Genomic DNA, 15,557 nt, shown 5'->3' with positions numbered 1-15,557 from the left:
CAGAGGCAAAAGGGGCAGGGCAAACATATTAAAAAGACAAACATGGTTTAGCTTCCAGCTCTTACTGCCAGTAATGGAGCCTTAGGAGATGAAATTCAACCTTTTAGAATGGGGAAATAGTTCACAAACTGAAAAAAATCTGTGGTGGGGAAAAGCTGTTGGGGACGTGATATGGAGGGAAGAGTCAAGGAGACCAAGACCGTGTGAGGGAAAGCTGGGCTGTGAAATGGGTATTTTGTGAATGACTCTGTGGACTGTGGCAGCCGTTTTGTGACAGCGCCCTGACACTTTCCCAGCATTCCAAGCATGTTCATTAGGCTTGGTAAGCCTTTGCACATTTGGGGGTTCTTTTTATGCTTGCCCCCCTCTGCCTGGCCCCATTGTATGTGTAGTTGTGTTCTTGTAGCATTGTGATTTTGCTTCTGTAATGAGATCTGTAGAAGGCATTGACAGCAGTGCTGGAGCAGGCTTGGGAGGAACGAAGACAGAAATAAATGTCCCATTGATTGGCACCCTTCTGCTTTGGCATGGCTCTTGGCAACAGGATAACCCCCATAAACTGATGCTGTCGATGAGTCCGGATGCAGCTTTCTATGAGAAGCAAGCATCAATGGAAGCAGCAAAACTGAAAGAGAAGGTTGAGGCTCTTTCTGAAGAAGAGAAGAAACAGACCTATGAGAAAGGTTAGTCTCTTCTGCGCGCTCAGTCTTTAAAAACAGGTGCATAAAGGATTTGGTTCCCCCGTAGGCTGAGTCAGGGGCACCTCAAATCAGGTTTCGAAAGTGGAACTTGTCATTTCTCAGGGCCACTTTTGCATCATCTTTCCTCAACTGGCTGCCTTCCAGATGGCTGGACTAGAACTCCCAGTATCTCCCAGTCAACATGACTGACTCCAGTGGTTTTCCCTTTTCTCCCTTCTTTCAAGCATAACAAAACTATAAAAAGAAATCACAATAAACATGAGTACAAGCATGCAAAGCTTCCATCTGCTATTTGAAAATGTTTTTCCACCTGGCCTGCTAACACTGGACCCTGACCAGCAGGGAGAAGGAAGAGAGGGAGTCTCTCCTATTCCTGTAGCTGGAGGCCCTTTAGCTGAAGACTGACCTCCCAAACATCAGCAAGCAAGGCATGCACTCTTCCTCCGAGATGCGCCATGTCCACGGACATTTACAGCAGTGCTACTGTGCAGACTGACCCTTAATTTCTTCCCTCTGGAAGCCCGTTTGCATATAATGGCAAGTGCCAGTTTCTGCTTGTAGAATTTGGTGTTGCTTATTCCAAAACTAGGAACATTTTTGGAATGGAATTCTGTGCCTTGAATACATCACTCAGCTTTCTCTAACCCTGACTGGGAATGATGAGGGTCATAGTGCAACACATCCAGAAGGCACCAGCTTGTGGAAGGCTGATTTCTCTTTTCATCCAGCTGATTCCATAGCTGTGACCATTAGATTATTTTAAATACTGTTTTCAAGCAAGCTACTTTTCCCTCCTGTTAACCTGAAGCAGTAGTTTTCAGAGCCCCTTCTGGGTGCCCTGAGGTGCTCTGACAGCTTTATCAGGTTTCCTTAAAGATAAGCTTGGTCACAGCTGGCAGGCATCAGCTTGGATGATGGAACAAGATAATTGGCCGACCATCATCAATGCTTTTTTCCTTGGCTTTTCTAGTTATTAGAGTTATAGCCTGCCTTTCCTTGAAGGAGCCACACACATGCCTCTGTAATGGAGCACAGGCTAAGGAAGGGTTAAGCCTGGGCATGAGCTATGGGGATGCAAAAAGCCCTAAGTAACTGTAAATTACGTCCAAGGATGGAACCATTCACAACCCCCCAAGGCCAGAGATTTCAGGCCTAAAAGGTATATGAGTTTCACCTGGGTGTTGCCATGAGATGTCACCCAATGAGTCACCTGTTCGATCTCATGGGATAAAAGCAGGGAGCTGGGATGGATTGGGGTTTCTCTTTGAGGAGAGGTTCCCTATTACTGCCAGAAACTCTGCCAAAAAATGCTGTGCTATTCTAGGCGGAAGAAGGCTAAGTTGGGTATTGTATCCTGTGTCAGTGGTAGAAACTGCTAGCCTTGTTATTTTCAGTCTGAAGAGGCCAAACAGCCTGGGGGTCTTGCAGGGAGCCCAGTAGTGTGAGTCCAGTGAAATTCCTGTCTTCCAATTCGCTGTTCCTTTCCGTACCCTCCTTGTTGTGTGTTGTATGTATGTGGTAGTGTTTTAAGAGCCTCCACCCCTGTATTGTCTACCGTGCCTGTTAATAAATCTATTTTCCCCCAAGCTTGGGTTTCATGTGCTGAATCCGGTCTCTGGCCCTGGAATTTGGGGGGTCCAGGGAAGCAGGGGAGAAAAGTGAATCCTGCCAGCTGCTGGAAGTGGGGATCCAGGGGCCGCTGATTGTTACAGCATCTTCGCCCACTCCCCAAGTTTCTCACAACAATCCCAGGAGGTAGGTTAGCGTAAGAGTTTCTGGCTTCGCAGTGAATCTCATGGCCATGTGTGGACTTGAACCTGGATCGTTCCCAGTCTGACTCTACACTTTTGCCACTACTCCATGGTGGCTCCCCTTCTCCTCCAGTGAAAAAGCAAAAACCTGCTTGGGTCCTGGGTGAATTCTGTAGTTCACATAAGGGGGCAGTGATACCCAGTGGTCAGGGTTTGTCAGTGGTCCACAAATTGAGCCTGCTCTGGTTTGAACATGCCCCACTAACCAATGGAAAGCATAGGACTGCCTCTCTCGTCCTGGTGCTCTCCAGGTGCATGGCTGAAGCTGATGGAAGGTGTAGTCCAATACTTCTGCGGGGCACTCTGACTGGGGCGGGCCCTTGAAGCAATTCCATGGTTGACATGCAGAGTTTGCTCTACAAATAGGCGGTGTGAAAACTTCCACTGATTCTCAGGCAGGGGTGCTGATCCTTAGGCCGGTGGGCCAAATCTCTCGGCATGTGTTGTCAGAACTGCACACTATCGCTCTGCTGTTGTCCACTAGGTTTGGAGCTGCTGGACCTGCAAAGCAAGCCTCAGGACCTGTCCTGCCTCCCAGCTCTGAAAGTTTCGGACATTGAACCCACAATTACCTTTACTGAGATGGAGACGGCACTTCTAGGTTTGAGTCCCTGAAGTCTTGGAGCAAGGGAGGTGGGAAGAATGAAACCACAAGGCTCTGCTAAACGTGAATGTACTGCCATCTTCCTGGGCCTTGTGCTTGGCTTGGGAGGATCCCTGGCTGACTGGGGATGATAGTTGCAGACCTCCTCTTCTGGAACAAGGCCAGGTTTGGGAAGGCTGGCGTGGAACCTGCATAGCACCTAGCAGCTTGCTTAGTGGCTCTCTGTTAAAAAGTTTCTTCATCTGAAACTTGGACTCTCCCTCTCCCAGTGCGTTCCCTGCTCTTCTTATCTCTGAGAAGAGAAGGGAACCATGTTTATATAATAAGGGCACAGAAGTCCTGGAAAACTGCAGTTCCCTGGGCTCTTGGCAGGGGAGGGCTCCTGGTGGATTCAGTTTTAGGGCCTCATGAAGGCCCATGACAGCTGCTGGGAGGTAAATTTGGGGAAAGAGTGGCAGAGAGCTCAAAATGGATCTCAACTCTCGCAAACCCAGTTGAAAACCCCCCTTCCTTTCCCCTTCCCTTTACTTTAATAAATTTTCTCGGTTGGGCTTTTGGGCCAGGTTGTTTCACTTCCTTTGAGCATTCAAGGTTTGCTTCCCCCACATTGTCTAGACCATTTGGCTTACACTTTCCAGGGGAGCTGAGATTGCAACTTCTTTGTCATGAGTAAATGTGAGAGATCTGGGAAGGGCCTCCCACTCCACTGGTGAACTGGCTAATTCAACACACCTGGTAGGAATATGGAAGCCAATGCACTGATCCTGGCCTGCAGGGTGGTACTTCCATTGCATGTTTGTGGCGTGGCCACATTGTGTGGCCTGGTGGAGCCAGCATGCTAGTTTTCTTCCTAACAGCTGAGTCCTCAGCCTCTGTAGGTCAACATGATGATGGTTGACATCATCACTCGATGCTCCTGACTTTCTCTTATTGGTCCCCAGCTGAGGATGTCCCGGTCCAGCTCTGTGCTCAACCCACCAATGGCATGGTGTATTTCCGAGCTGTTTGCAGCCTCAACACCCTCCCGGAGGAGCTTAGGCCGTACGTTCCCCTATTCTGCAGCGTCATCACCAAGTAAGCAAGTTTCCTGTTTGCTGGTTATTACTCCAACAAATTCCAAAACCCGTTATCAGCCTAATGCCTTTATTAGGCCAAGCAAAAGATCACAAAACTCATGCAGGCTATTATGATCTCCAGAGTCCTTCCTCAGGCATGACATTCGAAAAAGCTGGTGTCCGATTGAAAGATCTGAAGAGCTTGAACATTTTGGAATCTTTTGGTGAGCCTAATAAAGGTATCACACCAGCTTTAGAATTTTACTTACAGTCAAGCGAGCTGCTTTTGTGTTTTCTTTTGTACAGACTGATAATGGGCCCTTCTTGTAAATCATTGTTTATTCTCAAATAAGCTGAGCTTGGGTGAGGGTTAGGTGAGAAATCTAACGGGAAGTGAAAATCCAGTGGTTTTATTGTTTGGCCCTCCGATCCTGTGCTGTCGCCAATTCAGTACGGTGGGAGTCAAGTGAGCTTGTGGATGTCAGTCTCTAGGATAGGTGGTGGTTTGCACATTAAAAAAAGGCCAAGGAAATTTGTGGAAAATGGGCAATTGATACAAACTGGCACTTGAGAAGCATGCGGTCCTCATATGATCAGCACAAATCATGCGACAACCTCATGCTTTTCATGTTTCACTTTGTGCAAATTTCCTTTTCTAGAAAATGAGCAAATTGTGGCTCATCTAAGAGTAGGAAGTGTGTGGAAACCACCCAGGACTATGGATCAGAAGCATTAGACAAGAAGTCCAGGCACAAGTAAGCCAGACCTTCCAGAGTCAAGCACATCCCTAGTCTGGGGAATCAGTGGGGATGGAGGTCATGGATGCTGTTCTTCTAAATGGAAACTCTGTCAGTCTCGTTCAAGTGTTTCGCAGCCGAAGTGGGTAAGACAGACCAACTCAAGCCATGCCACAGAAATTCAGTGCATTCCAGGCCAATGGTCCTAACACTCAGTGTGGGACTAGACTACCACACTGATGTTTAAAGTTGGGGGCTTGGAAGGACTTTATGAGGGCAGAAGATGCTCCCCTCGTTGCTTCCGAGATTCAGTGTTTCTGACCTCCAAACTGCTTGGCTGCTCGTAGGAGCAGCAAGGAGCATGTGAGAACCTCCGGCCCACATATGCTACCTAATGATTTCCAGGTGTTTTGAACTGCAGTTACCAGAATCCCCAACCACTGGCCATGTGGGCTGCAGCTCGTAGGGGTTGTAATCCCAAATATCCAGGAGGCAGTAGGGTGCCTGCTCCAGTTTGATTCGAAGTGGGAGACCAGCGTAGCCTTTTCTAATGCCATGATTGCATTCCCTCCCTAGGGCATGCCCATCTTTACAAACACAGCAGTGGGCTTTGTACATGGAGCTGCGATGCTCAGGCATTCCTTGTGGGCCTAGCACCCTCTGAGTTGGAGCTCCCAGAAGGAGAACTCTTACTCAAAAGAAAAAGGGACAGGAGCTACAGAGCTGGCTTGTGTATGCTCATGCGCCTGCATCATCCGACTGTGGAAATTTGTAGGCCAGCTTTCAAGGGGTGACTTTAAATACACCAGGGGCTGCTTCCATACCTTTGTGGATTTTCAGATCTGACACCTTCTCTGCGAATTGCAGGAGGCAAGCTGTGGGTTTGTGTGTATGTACACACACATATTTGCTTCTCTTGCTCTGTTCAGAGCTCCTGCATAGTGTCCCTTGCTGATTCTGCCTTCTGCCAGAAATCCATCACAAAAGAGAATGATTCCTCCTGCTGTCTCAGCTCTCCATAATTTGTACAGAATTTCTAGGGAACATGTCTTTGCATTGGCTGTGGAAGACATGGCTTTTGCTATACTGCCTGAATTTGGAGATCTCCAGCCTAAGATAACGAACTCTAAGTGAGGGGGGCAACCCACAGTAATTTCCATGGCAGAGTGAATCATGCTCAAGCATGCAGGAAGTTCTGCTAATTTCACCTTTTCTCTCCCTCTTGCAGGATGGGGTGCGGTGCTCTGAGTTACAGAGAACAAGCTCAAGAAATAGACCTGAAAACTGGGGGCCTTTCCGTCATCCCTCACATCACTGCGGATGACTCCCATCTGGATGTCTACGAACAAGTAAATCAGCTGCCAGTTAACTGGCTCTCATTTTCTTTTAATAACGGAGCTGTGTTAACAAGGGATTGTGAAAGGGTAAACCCACTGAAATGATTGGGACTTAAGTTAAATAAACGCTGGGTAAAACCCACTGGATGAACTGTCATTTTTTCACTCTTGGTTACAAACCTAGTTCAGAATTAGCCAATGTTGCTTGAATTGGACAGCTGCAGGCATATCCTTCCAATGCAACAGATAGGCCAATGCTTTTAAAACATCTTAAAATGGGCATATTGTGACATTTCTCACAGTGGGGTGATTAAAATGAGTTACTAATCAAGAAATCTCTGTCCCTGCTTTCAGTTCAGTCGGAGGCTTAAGCAAACATTTTTCTCTCTCGGTCTCAGTATTCAACATCTTTGATTTATAATATTGGGATAATAACTCTAATCCACTTTGCAGGGCTTTTGTAAGAATTACTGAGATAATGCATGGATATAGCACAGGTCTGAACATGACAAATACAGTATCTTCCCAAGTATTGTTAACTGTTCTTTGGCTTTCCATGAGATTGTATCCTCCGGATAGTTATGACTACAGCTCCCAGGATTTCTGACCATTGGCCCTATAGATTGGGACTGATGGGAGCTGAAATCCAAAGTATCCAGAGAGCTACAATTTGAGAGGGGCTTCTGCGGTGGGAGAATTACCATCAAGTTTGTCTCCACTACTCTTGAACTAGGAAGGAACAAGATGGGAGAACTCTCCCAAACTGATTTTAAGAAGAGGTTTGCCAAACCGGTCCCTACCTCTTAGTTGAACTCTTGTCCTCAGGTGGAGTAGCTAACATTAGCAATGTGTGTGAATTTCAGTTTTGCTCACAAGCATGCCCGATTTAAAGCTCTGCGCAGGGGTGTGAGATCATGTTTACTGAAACCGGTTTCCAATCACCAAGCACTCCATTTTGCTTCATCTCCTCTATTTATTGGTTTTTTTTCAATTTATATCCCCAGTTCTTAATGAACCGAGGCAGCTTATATCATTTTCCTCCTGCTCTCAATCTTATCCCCACAACAGCCTTTTGAGGTAGGTTGGATTGAGAGTCTGTGACTGACCCAAAGCCACCCAGTTGGCTCCATGGCCAAGCAGGGACTGGAATCCAGGTCTGGTGGACTAGACTAGACTAGATTCCAGTGCTCTTCACCACCACCTCACACTGGCTCTGTAACCCATTGGAGAACTGCAAAGAGCAGAGCTTTCTCAAGCATTTTGCTCAGTGCCTCCATGTCTTTTTCACTGAACAAGTCGTTTGAAGGACTTTGTCTTTTGAAGGACACTGAGATGGTCTGTGCGAAACCCCATTAAAACTGTGAAGAGCTGCCAAAGAGCAGAAGTGTGCTGGAGACAATCCCAGTCTAGGACATGGTGAAGAATTTATTTTTACAAAAGAATGCAATGATGGTATTGATGTAGCTTCTGTTTAAAACTTTGTAACAGGGATTAATGGTTTGGGGTGGCACTCACAAGATTTAAATAATTAGCAGTTATTTTCTTTTACCAGATGTCCCAAACGTGGTCACATATAAGTCAATTACATGGGTGTGTCATATTCTTTGTCCAGTGGTGTGATCTCTCTTCTTGTTCAATTTTTCTATTAGGGTGTGCTCTTCAGCTCTTTGTGTCTGGATAGAAATCTACCTGACATGATGCACCTCTGGAGTGAAATATTCAACAAGTACAGTATATTATTGTTCTTAGATGCTGTCTCTGTGACAGGGTTGACCCAAAGAATGGAAGTCCTCCAAAATGTTCTGTCCTTGGCTTATTTGATGGAATAGGCAGTAATTCTGGGAGACATATTTCTTAGTTTTAGCACAGATGCTCATTTTCCTGATAGCTGACTGCTTTTTTACACAGGCCTCTTAAGCTTGGGGACATTCAAACCAGAATACCCCCCTCCCCATGTGACTGCTTTTGGTTCCTCTCAGTTCATTTAGGAATCCCAGTTCATGTAGGACAGATAAAAGGAAGTGCTTCTCCACACAGCATATCATTAAACCGTGGAATTTGCTGCCGGGAGAAGTGGTGATGGCCACCAGCCTGGATGACTTTAAAATGGGATCGGCAGATTCATGAAGGAGGAGCCTGTCTGTGGCTACTGGCCTCGCTGACCCTGTGCTTGCTGCTTTACCAGAGGTGCCATGCATGCTGAGGAGCTTGGGCAGGAGGTCTTGCACCCGTCCTGCTGGAGGGATTCTGCAGGGAGCTGCTTTGCCACCATGTGTGCAGAGCGCTGGGCTAGATGGACCTTTGGCCTCACCCAGCATGGCTTTTTCTTATGTTTTTATTTATGTATTTATTTAGAGGACTTCTATGCCGCCCCATTCGCCGAAGCCTCGGGGCGGCTCACAATCATAAATAAATAACATAATATAAAACAATATAATGTTCTTTACTCCATCCTCCTTGTTCCTATAAACCGCCTTCCAACTTGGTCAGAGAACCTGAAAGTTCCTGTCCCACCTGACATTTTGGTGCCTCCTGCATTTGAAAGAGATATGCCAGGCCAACCTGTGGAAGTTGTAGAGACGGCCTCATCCTGTGCTACGGGGTTTGCTCCCCAAGGCCCCGTTACTCTGGTTTTTAAAAGCTGAACAGGAAGATAGAATCTTCTCTCCAGAGCCTCAAAAACTCTTGAACACAGTGTTTGATTTTTACTAATAGTTCAAGATTCTTCACAGGTTATGCTTTTTAGACTTGCTCCTAAAAGAAATGGCGTGTGGAATGAATAGCCTCATATCAGTGGAAAAATCAGTGGAGGCAGCTGGAAGAATGCATGGCATTCCAGCGCAGTTAGTCAGGAACCCTGTGGTGGTGTGACTGTGCTGGATTGGTGTGGAGTGACCAGTAGTGAAGCAGGATTGGTCTGCTTGGGGAAATTCCTTTTTTTCTGTTTTGTTTTTAATACAGTGGCCATATTAATGGGACAGAGACGTTGGGTCCCTTCTCTCCGTGCCCTTGACTTTCTGGGCCAATGTGCTGGTTGAGGGCATTCGAGGGGAGCTTGCTATCCAATTCCAGGGACCAAAGAGCAATTTGGGGGGGGGGGTTTGAACATCATCTCCCCCGAGATAGCCCAGGTCATTTAATTGCTGTTTTCCTGATCCAACGAGTGTCCCCCACCCATTCTCGAAAGGCTGAAATGCCACTTCTAAGGCTAAATTACTGGCAAGAAGAGCTTTTAAGTTAAATATCTGGCACTGAATCTGGCTCTTGGGCTTTGCCCTGGTGGGCCATTTAGATGGAGCTGATCAAGTTCTAAGCCTTCCCAGTGCTTCATTCCTATGGGGTGTTTGCCACAGCATGGCTGACCTTTCCTCCCTTCCCTTTGTGCCCTCTCCCTTTGCAGCCCCCATTTTGAAGAGGAGGAACATTTCAAAGTCTTGGTGAAGATGATGGCTCAAGAGCTCTCAAATGGAATTCCTGATTCCGGACACCTGTACGCCTCCATTAGAGCAAGCAGAACCCTGACCCTGGAGGGGGAGCTGCGAGAAATGTTCAATGGCATGGAACAGGTGAAGCAAAGGGCGTGGTAGCAGTGTCGGAAGCAGCCTTCTTCCAGTCACGCTTACTGGTCTAGCTAGCCCAGTGCTGGTTTGCTAGAGTAGCAGGCAGACAGAGGTCTTTCCCAGCACCTGCTGGCTGATCTTTTCCACCGGAGAGGCCACCAATGGAACCCACAGCCTTGCCCGTCCAAAGCAGGGCTGCTGCTGTATCCGTGGCTGCTTTTGTGCAAGGTGTAGAACTCCGTTGGAGCCCCTTCCAACATGAGTGCCCTGGCATGGGTTCCGCTGTCGGATAGATCCTTTAGGAAGCATCAGACACTCCAGCTCACTGGGGAATGGTGTGATAGCCCCGTGGGGCATCCCTCGTGCAGCAGCAGTGGGGATGTGTGAGCTATCCATTTGGTGCTCCGCTGCCCCGACTCCAGTCTGCCTTGTGGCAGCCCAGAGTCCAACCTCCGGGCAAAGACGCCCCAGGAGTTGAGCCCTTGAGCTGTTGCCAGCAGCAGCTGCAGTGAAAGGGAGGAAGGTTGGTTGCCAGGTAGGCACCTGGCAAACTCCAGGTGCTTCTTCCCCGTGCGTGCTGCTGCTGGCACCTGCATGCAGAAAAGAAGGTTGCTCGCCACTGGCACGCACGCTCACAACCCCCCTTTCCACATCTGGCAGCCATCCTGGCACGGCAGCTTGGCATTTGCACAGTGAGGCATCCGCAAGCGTTTCTGGGCTTCCGCTTGGCTCTGCTCTCTTTGCAGGACTGGGCTGAGCCTATGGATGCTGGAGGGATGGGTTCTGAAAGTGGCTACCCCAGCCCTAAGCATCAGTACTCCGGTCAGCGGAGGAGAGATGATCTTGGGAAGCTGACTCCAATACGCTAGCCAGCCAGCACCCTTGCCAGGAATTTATTTATTTATTTAAAATATTTATATGCCGTCCTGTCGCGAAAGCTTCAGGACGGCTTACATAAATGAAATAACATAAAATAGAACATGACTAAATTCCTGACCCACACTGGCTGCAGTTAAAAACATATAAGAGACAATATTAAAACTTATTAAAATATTGCAGAAATAAAAAGGTGTTAACCTCGCGCCGAAAAACAAATAACGACGGCACCAGGCAGACCTCTCTGGGGAGCACATTCCATAGGTGGGGCACCACGGCAGAGAAAGCCCTCCTCCAAGTATTTACCCTCCTAATATCCTTCATGGAGGGTTCCCGAAGAAGGGCCTCTCTCACAGATCTCAGGGGGCGGGAGGGCAAATATGGAAGAAGGCGTTCCTTTAGGTATCATTAAAAGAACAGGAGAAAAAAGGTTTGCCTGGCACCCAAAAGAAAAAAGCATTGGCGCCAGGGGAACCTCTCTGGGGAGCGCATTCCATAGGCGGGGTGCCACCGCAGAGAAGGCCCTCCCCCGGGTCCTTTGCCTCCTAATCTGGGCAGTGGGGCTGGTGGTTATTGTTACCACCATTATTCTTTCATGAATATTCAACCAGGGCACAGGTGGCTGCCATAGTCCTTCTCCTGCCCGTTTTATTCTCACAGCAGTCCTGCGAGGTAGGCTGGGCCGAGAGTGCCTGAGTGGCTCCAGCTCCCCTCAGAAGCATCCGGCCCCAGTGGGAACTAGAACCCGGATCTTCCAAGTCCCAGCCCAGTTCTCTCACCCTCACCCCGTGCTTAGAGCCGTTCCTGGTGTGGGTCTGTGAACAGCACCCCCTAGAAACGGGCTGGAAATGTTCTGCACACCCCTTAGTGCTGAGCAGGCTTCATGGCATGGGGAAGAAGCAGATCCATGACTGACCATCAGGGTCTGTGTGGCTGGGAATTGCGCTCCAGCATGGCTTTCTGGAGGATGCTGGGAGCTGCAGTCCCACACACCTGGGGTGCCAGTGTGGGGAATACTGTGGCGAGATTGTGGTTGGGTATGTGCAAATTGCTTTGTGCACTCCAGACTGTAGAGAGCATGTGGAAGTGTCAGCTCGTCTGTGCATGCCTGGGCAGAAGGCATCCTGCAGCTCCGAGCGTTCCCCAGCCAGCGTTCCTCATCCAACACTGCCACATCCATCCGTTTCCATAGTGCTATGGAAATAGCCGGGCCTTTCCCAGCAGCAGCAGCAGCAGCGACAGAAGAACCGCATCCTGGATCTTATCGTCGCCTGCAAGGGGCCCTGATCCACATTTCTTTGACCTTTCCTTTTCAATGACTTGCATTCAGGTGAAGTTGATGAAGCGAATTGCTGAAGCGTCCGACATCAGGCCCATGCTCCGCAAACTGCCGCGCGTCAAGAAGTACCTCTTAAACAGCGACAACATGCGGTGAGCTCCTGTTGGTGTTTCCATGGTGCGCAGCCGGAGCTGGTTTTCTGGGCCCTCTTGCCGGCTTCCAGTCTAACTGCTTTGGGACCAGTCGGGGGACAGAACCTCAGAGTTGGGGCCAAAACCGGCCCACATGGGGTCCCATTCTGGCCTTGCTGGCCATCCCCTTTCCCAGACCTCCTTGCTTCCAGCTAAGGATCGTCTGGCAAATTTATTTATGTATTTACTTATTTAAAATTCCTTATATGCCATCCAATTACTGTAAAATCTCAAGACAGTTTCATCTGCCTGGCTTTCATTTTATTATTATTTATTTATTTAGACAACTTATATGCCGCCCCATCGCATGAGCCTCATGGCGGCTTACAATCATTAAAATCCCGTATAAAATGCAAAAAATTCATCAAATAAATGAAATACATAAAATAAAATAGTGGAAACAGCCTGGTCAATTTAAAATCAACAAGTAAACCATTAACAGTTAAAATAGCGTTTAAATAAAAAGGTCTTGGCCTGGCGCCGAAAAACAAATAACGACGGCGCCAGGCGGACCTCTCTGGACCACCAGGCGGACCTCATCTCTTCCTCCTCCTCCCCCTCCCCGTTCTTACATGCTGAAATGCCTGTCTCAAGGCTTGGTTATGATGAGCGGTCATTGTGCTTGGTAATTTGGCTTTGGCCCAACCCCACCTACCGCTGAAATGTGGCCCTCCAGCAATACTCTGCCCACCAGTCAGTTGACGCAGGTAGAAGTTTGTAAAGCTACATGGATTTGCACTTACAAGTTCAATGTGTGGAGTTCCCAGGCAGCAAAGGGAGAGTTGTCAAAATCATTATCTATCTTGGGATGAGAGCATCTGAGCTAATTCTGAAACAGCCGTGATTGCTGACCTGTGAAATATTTTAAACAAAATTAAAATTAACTTGAAAGCATGGCGCTTCTCTCCTTAGTCAGCCCATCTGCCAGACAGTTGGCAATCTGCCCTACAGAACGAGAAGGAAAGCATTGGACTTTCTGCCTCATGAGAACATAGGAAACTTCCCTTTGTCCAGTCCACTCCATCCTTGGAGACTTCTCAGGAAATACGGTCTGAACAGTCGCTTAATATTTGGGGCCAGAATATCTGCTTGTGATTTGCAATTCTCTTCAGAGGCCTGGTTATGTCTCTCACCACCTAGAGACATGGGGTTTGTTGATACTCAAAGCAGGGCCTTTTCTGCAGTTGCACCCTAATTCTGTGACTCCCTCCCTAGAGAGCTCAGACGATCCAGCTCCCTTTATTTTGCACAGTGAGTGCTGTGACTTCTTCCTGTCTTGTGATAAAACTTCTGGTTGCTGTTGCTGTTGTTTTATTTGTTGTTCAAATGTGTTAGATTTTTGTTGCTGTGCTTCCCTGGAGTTTGCATATTGCCTGGAGTACTGAGCGGACAGGAAGGGCAAGTCATAAATATGTGCACTGAGCAACATTACAGTTTCTTCTCAGGCTGTTACCTAAAAGCTGCCATTTTTTATGCAGTCAAGTCGCATCAGAGATGTGTACAAATTCACTGCGGTTGATCGATGCCAAAATGAGTTAAGAGTTCCCTGTTACGAGCCTTCGCAAGCTGGATTTCACCGATGTTGCAAAGGCTGCAATTTGTATGCAGAACCTCTGTGGCTAAGCCAAATCTGTGGAGCAATTTCCTGCATTAATGTTTCTAAGGAACTGAAGCTAATCTGGGCACTAAAACCAGCCTCGCAAAGCCCAGCAGTGTGTAATTTCAAATAAAGCCTCTTGACTGAGCAGAAGGGGATTTCTGGAGACAGATTTTACAGTTGCATCCAAGATCTGCCCCCAGAAGAAGAAATGCTCCACCTGCAGAGGGGAGGGGATCTCCTCCTACTGGGTGCTTATCAGGAAGTCCCACCCTCACCCCATGCGCCACAGTTCACCCCATTCGGCAGCATCTCCTGACTCTGTGCAGCATTTCAGGGAGGTGAAGAGATGGCTACTGGAAAGAGCAGAGCAAAGAAATCCAGTTGCATCCATGCGGTTGATACAGTATCAGTCTGGATCCAGCCCTTAAATTGTTGCCCTAGCAGAGTGCAGGGAAAATAGCCTCCAGCTGCTTCTAAAGGTTACAGCCTTGGGAGTGCAGGTGGGGGGCTGCAGTGTGTGCCAACTGGAATTCCCCCTTTCATCCACTGGTCTCAGCACAGGGTGGCAGACTCTGGTTGAGGGCATGCATATGTATGGGGGGGGCAGGAAACTCAGCTGCCAGTAAATGGCTGGTAAAGCTCATTCCCCCCCTCCCCACACACACACACACACACACACACACACAGCCCATCTATAACAGGGTTATTTGCAATGGGGACAACCTGTAGGAACCTTCTGGGCATATTTTGCCAGGGGGACTTTTCTTCTCCCTATTAAAACCAGTTGACAGATAGCATTGTTGGCTTTATTAGGGAGATTAGAGAGAGAGAGAGAAGAGGACTCGAATGTGTGGAAGGAAGGAAGGAGGAGAGAGGGGAATGTGAACCAGAGAGAAGGGAGAAAGGAGCCAGACAGAGAAGTCGGAGTGAGTAGTGCACACACAAGTGCACAAACATAAGGGGTGTTGCACATTCTGTGTGCACAAACATGTACAAACTTACGGGGTGGGTGCCAGCATTCTTGCGATGGGCTCCCCACCTCCCTAAGCCAGTGGTGCCCAGAGCCCTTTTCCAAGATGCCAGATGTGCCCACAAGCCTGAAAAAGTCGGGCTCCGTGATGCAAAAGGACCATTTGTGCAAATGCCATTTTTGTGTGCAACTGATCTTGGTTTTTCTCCTAGGTGTTCCGTGAATGCCACACCTCAGCAGATGCCAAATGCTGCAAAAGCCATAGAAAAATTTGTTCTTGGGGTCGCCAAGAGCAAAAAGGAAAGAAAGCCTGTTCGTCCACATGTCATTGAGGTAACGAAGATACAATCAAAATATAATTTTGACTGCAAGTGATTCTCGGTTTTCCTGTGCTTTTGCAAATCCAAAGCATAGTTGGCCAAGGAGCCAGTAAGTCTGAGTCCATTTCACAAATGCAGATTTTGCATGCATTTAGGGAATTTCTCTCTCTCTTTTTGCCTAAGCAAAAGGTTTCTGTCTTCCATGTTTGTGGTGGTAGACCATTCAAAACAGGAGAGAAATTTCCCACTCTTTTGTGACATGGGATTTCATGTTAGGGAAATTTGACTAATGGGAAGACCAGATATGACTCCATAAGAAAAGCCACAGCTTTGAACTTGGCAGAACTGAATGGCGCTGTCCATTCATAGGGTCTCCCTAAGTCGGAGACGACTTGATGGCTTGAATTAAACACACACAATTCAAGAGGTTGCACCAGAGAAAGGGAGTGGACTATGTGACTTCCATCTCTTTTTTTATCTTTAAGAAGACAAACATTCATTTATTCCACCAAAAAT

At 47.8% G+C, this 15,557-nt stretch overlaps 1 protein-coding gene across 5 annotated transcripts in view; it reads left to right on the top strand.

Moving 5' to 3' along the window:
* Positions 1-15,557, top strand: part of PITRM1 (pitrilysin metallopeptidase 1) — a 39,883-nt gene that overhangs the window by 15,657 nt on the left and 8,669 nt on the right. For all 5 annotated transcript variants that reach the window (XR_006414215.1, XM_044425161.1, XM_044425162.1 and 2 more), the window contains exons 14-21: positions 545-683; positions 2,997-3,113; positions 4,058-4,190; positions 6,137-6,257; positions 7,895-7,971; positions 9,646-9,811; positions 12,012-12,112; positions 14,934-15,054. Coding sequence is in view for 4 of the 5 variants with exons in the window: in XM_044425161.1 (XP_044281096.1) it covers positions 545-683; positions 2,997-3,113; positions 4,058-4,190; positions 6,137-6,257; positions 7,895-7,971; positions 9,646-9,811; positions 12,012-12,112; positions 14,934-15,054 (975 nt within the window). In the remaining variant the exon portion in view is untranslated. The remainder of the gene's footprint in view (positions 1-544; positions 684-2,996; positions 3,114-4,057; positions 4,191-6,136; positions 6,258-7,894; positions 7,972-9,645; positions 9,812-12,011; positions 12,113-14,933; positions 15,055-15,557) is intronic.

This window comes from Varanus komodoensis, unplaced genomic scaffold, assembly GCF_004798865.1.
Source record: "Varanus komodoensis strain SLA01 unplaced genomic scaffold, ASM479886v1 scaffold15, whole genome shotgun sequence".
Taxonomy (NCBI): Eukaryota; Metazoa; Chordata; class Lepidosauria; order Squamata; family Varanidae; genus Varanus; species Varanus komodoensis.
This window is presented reverse-complemented; position numbering and strand designations above follow the sequence as displayed.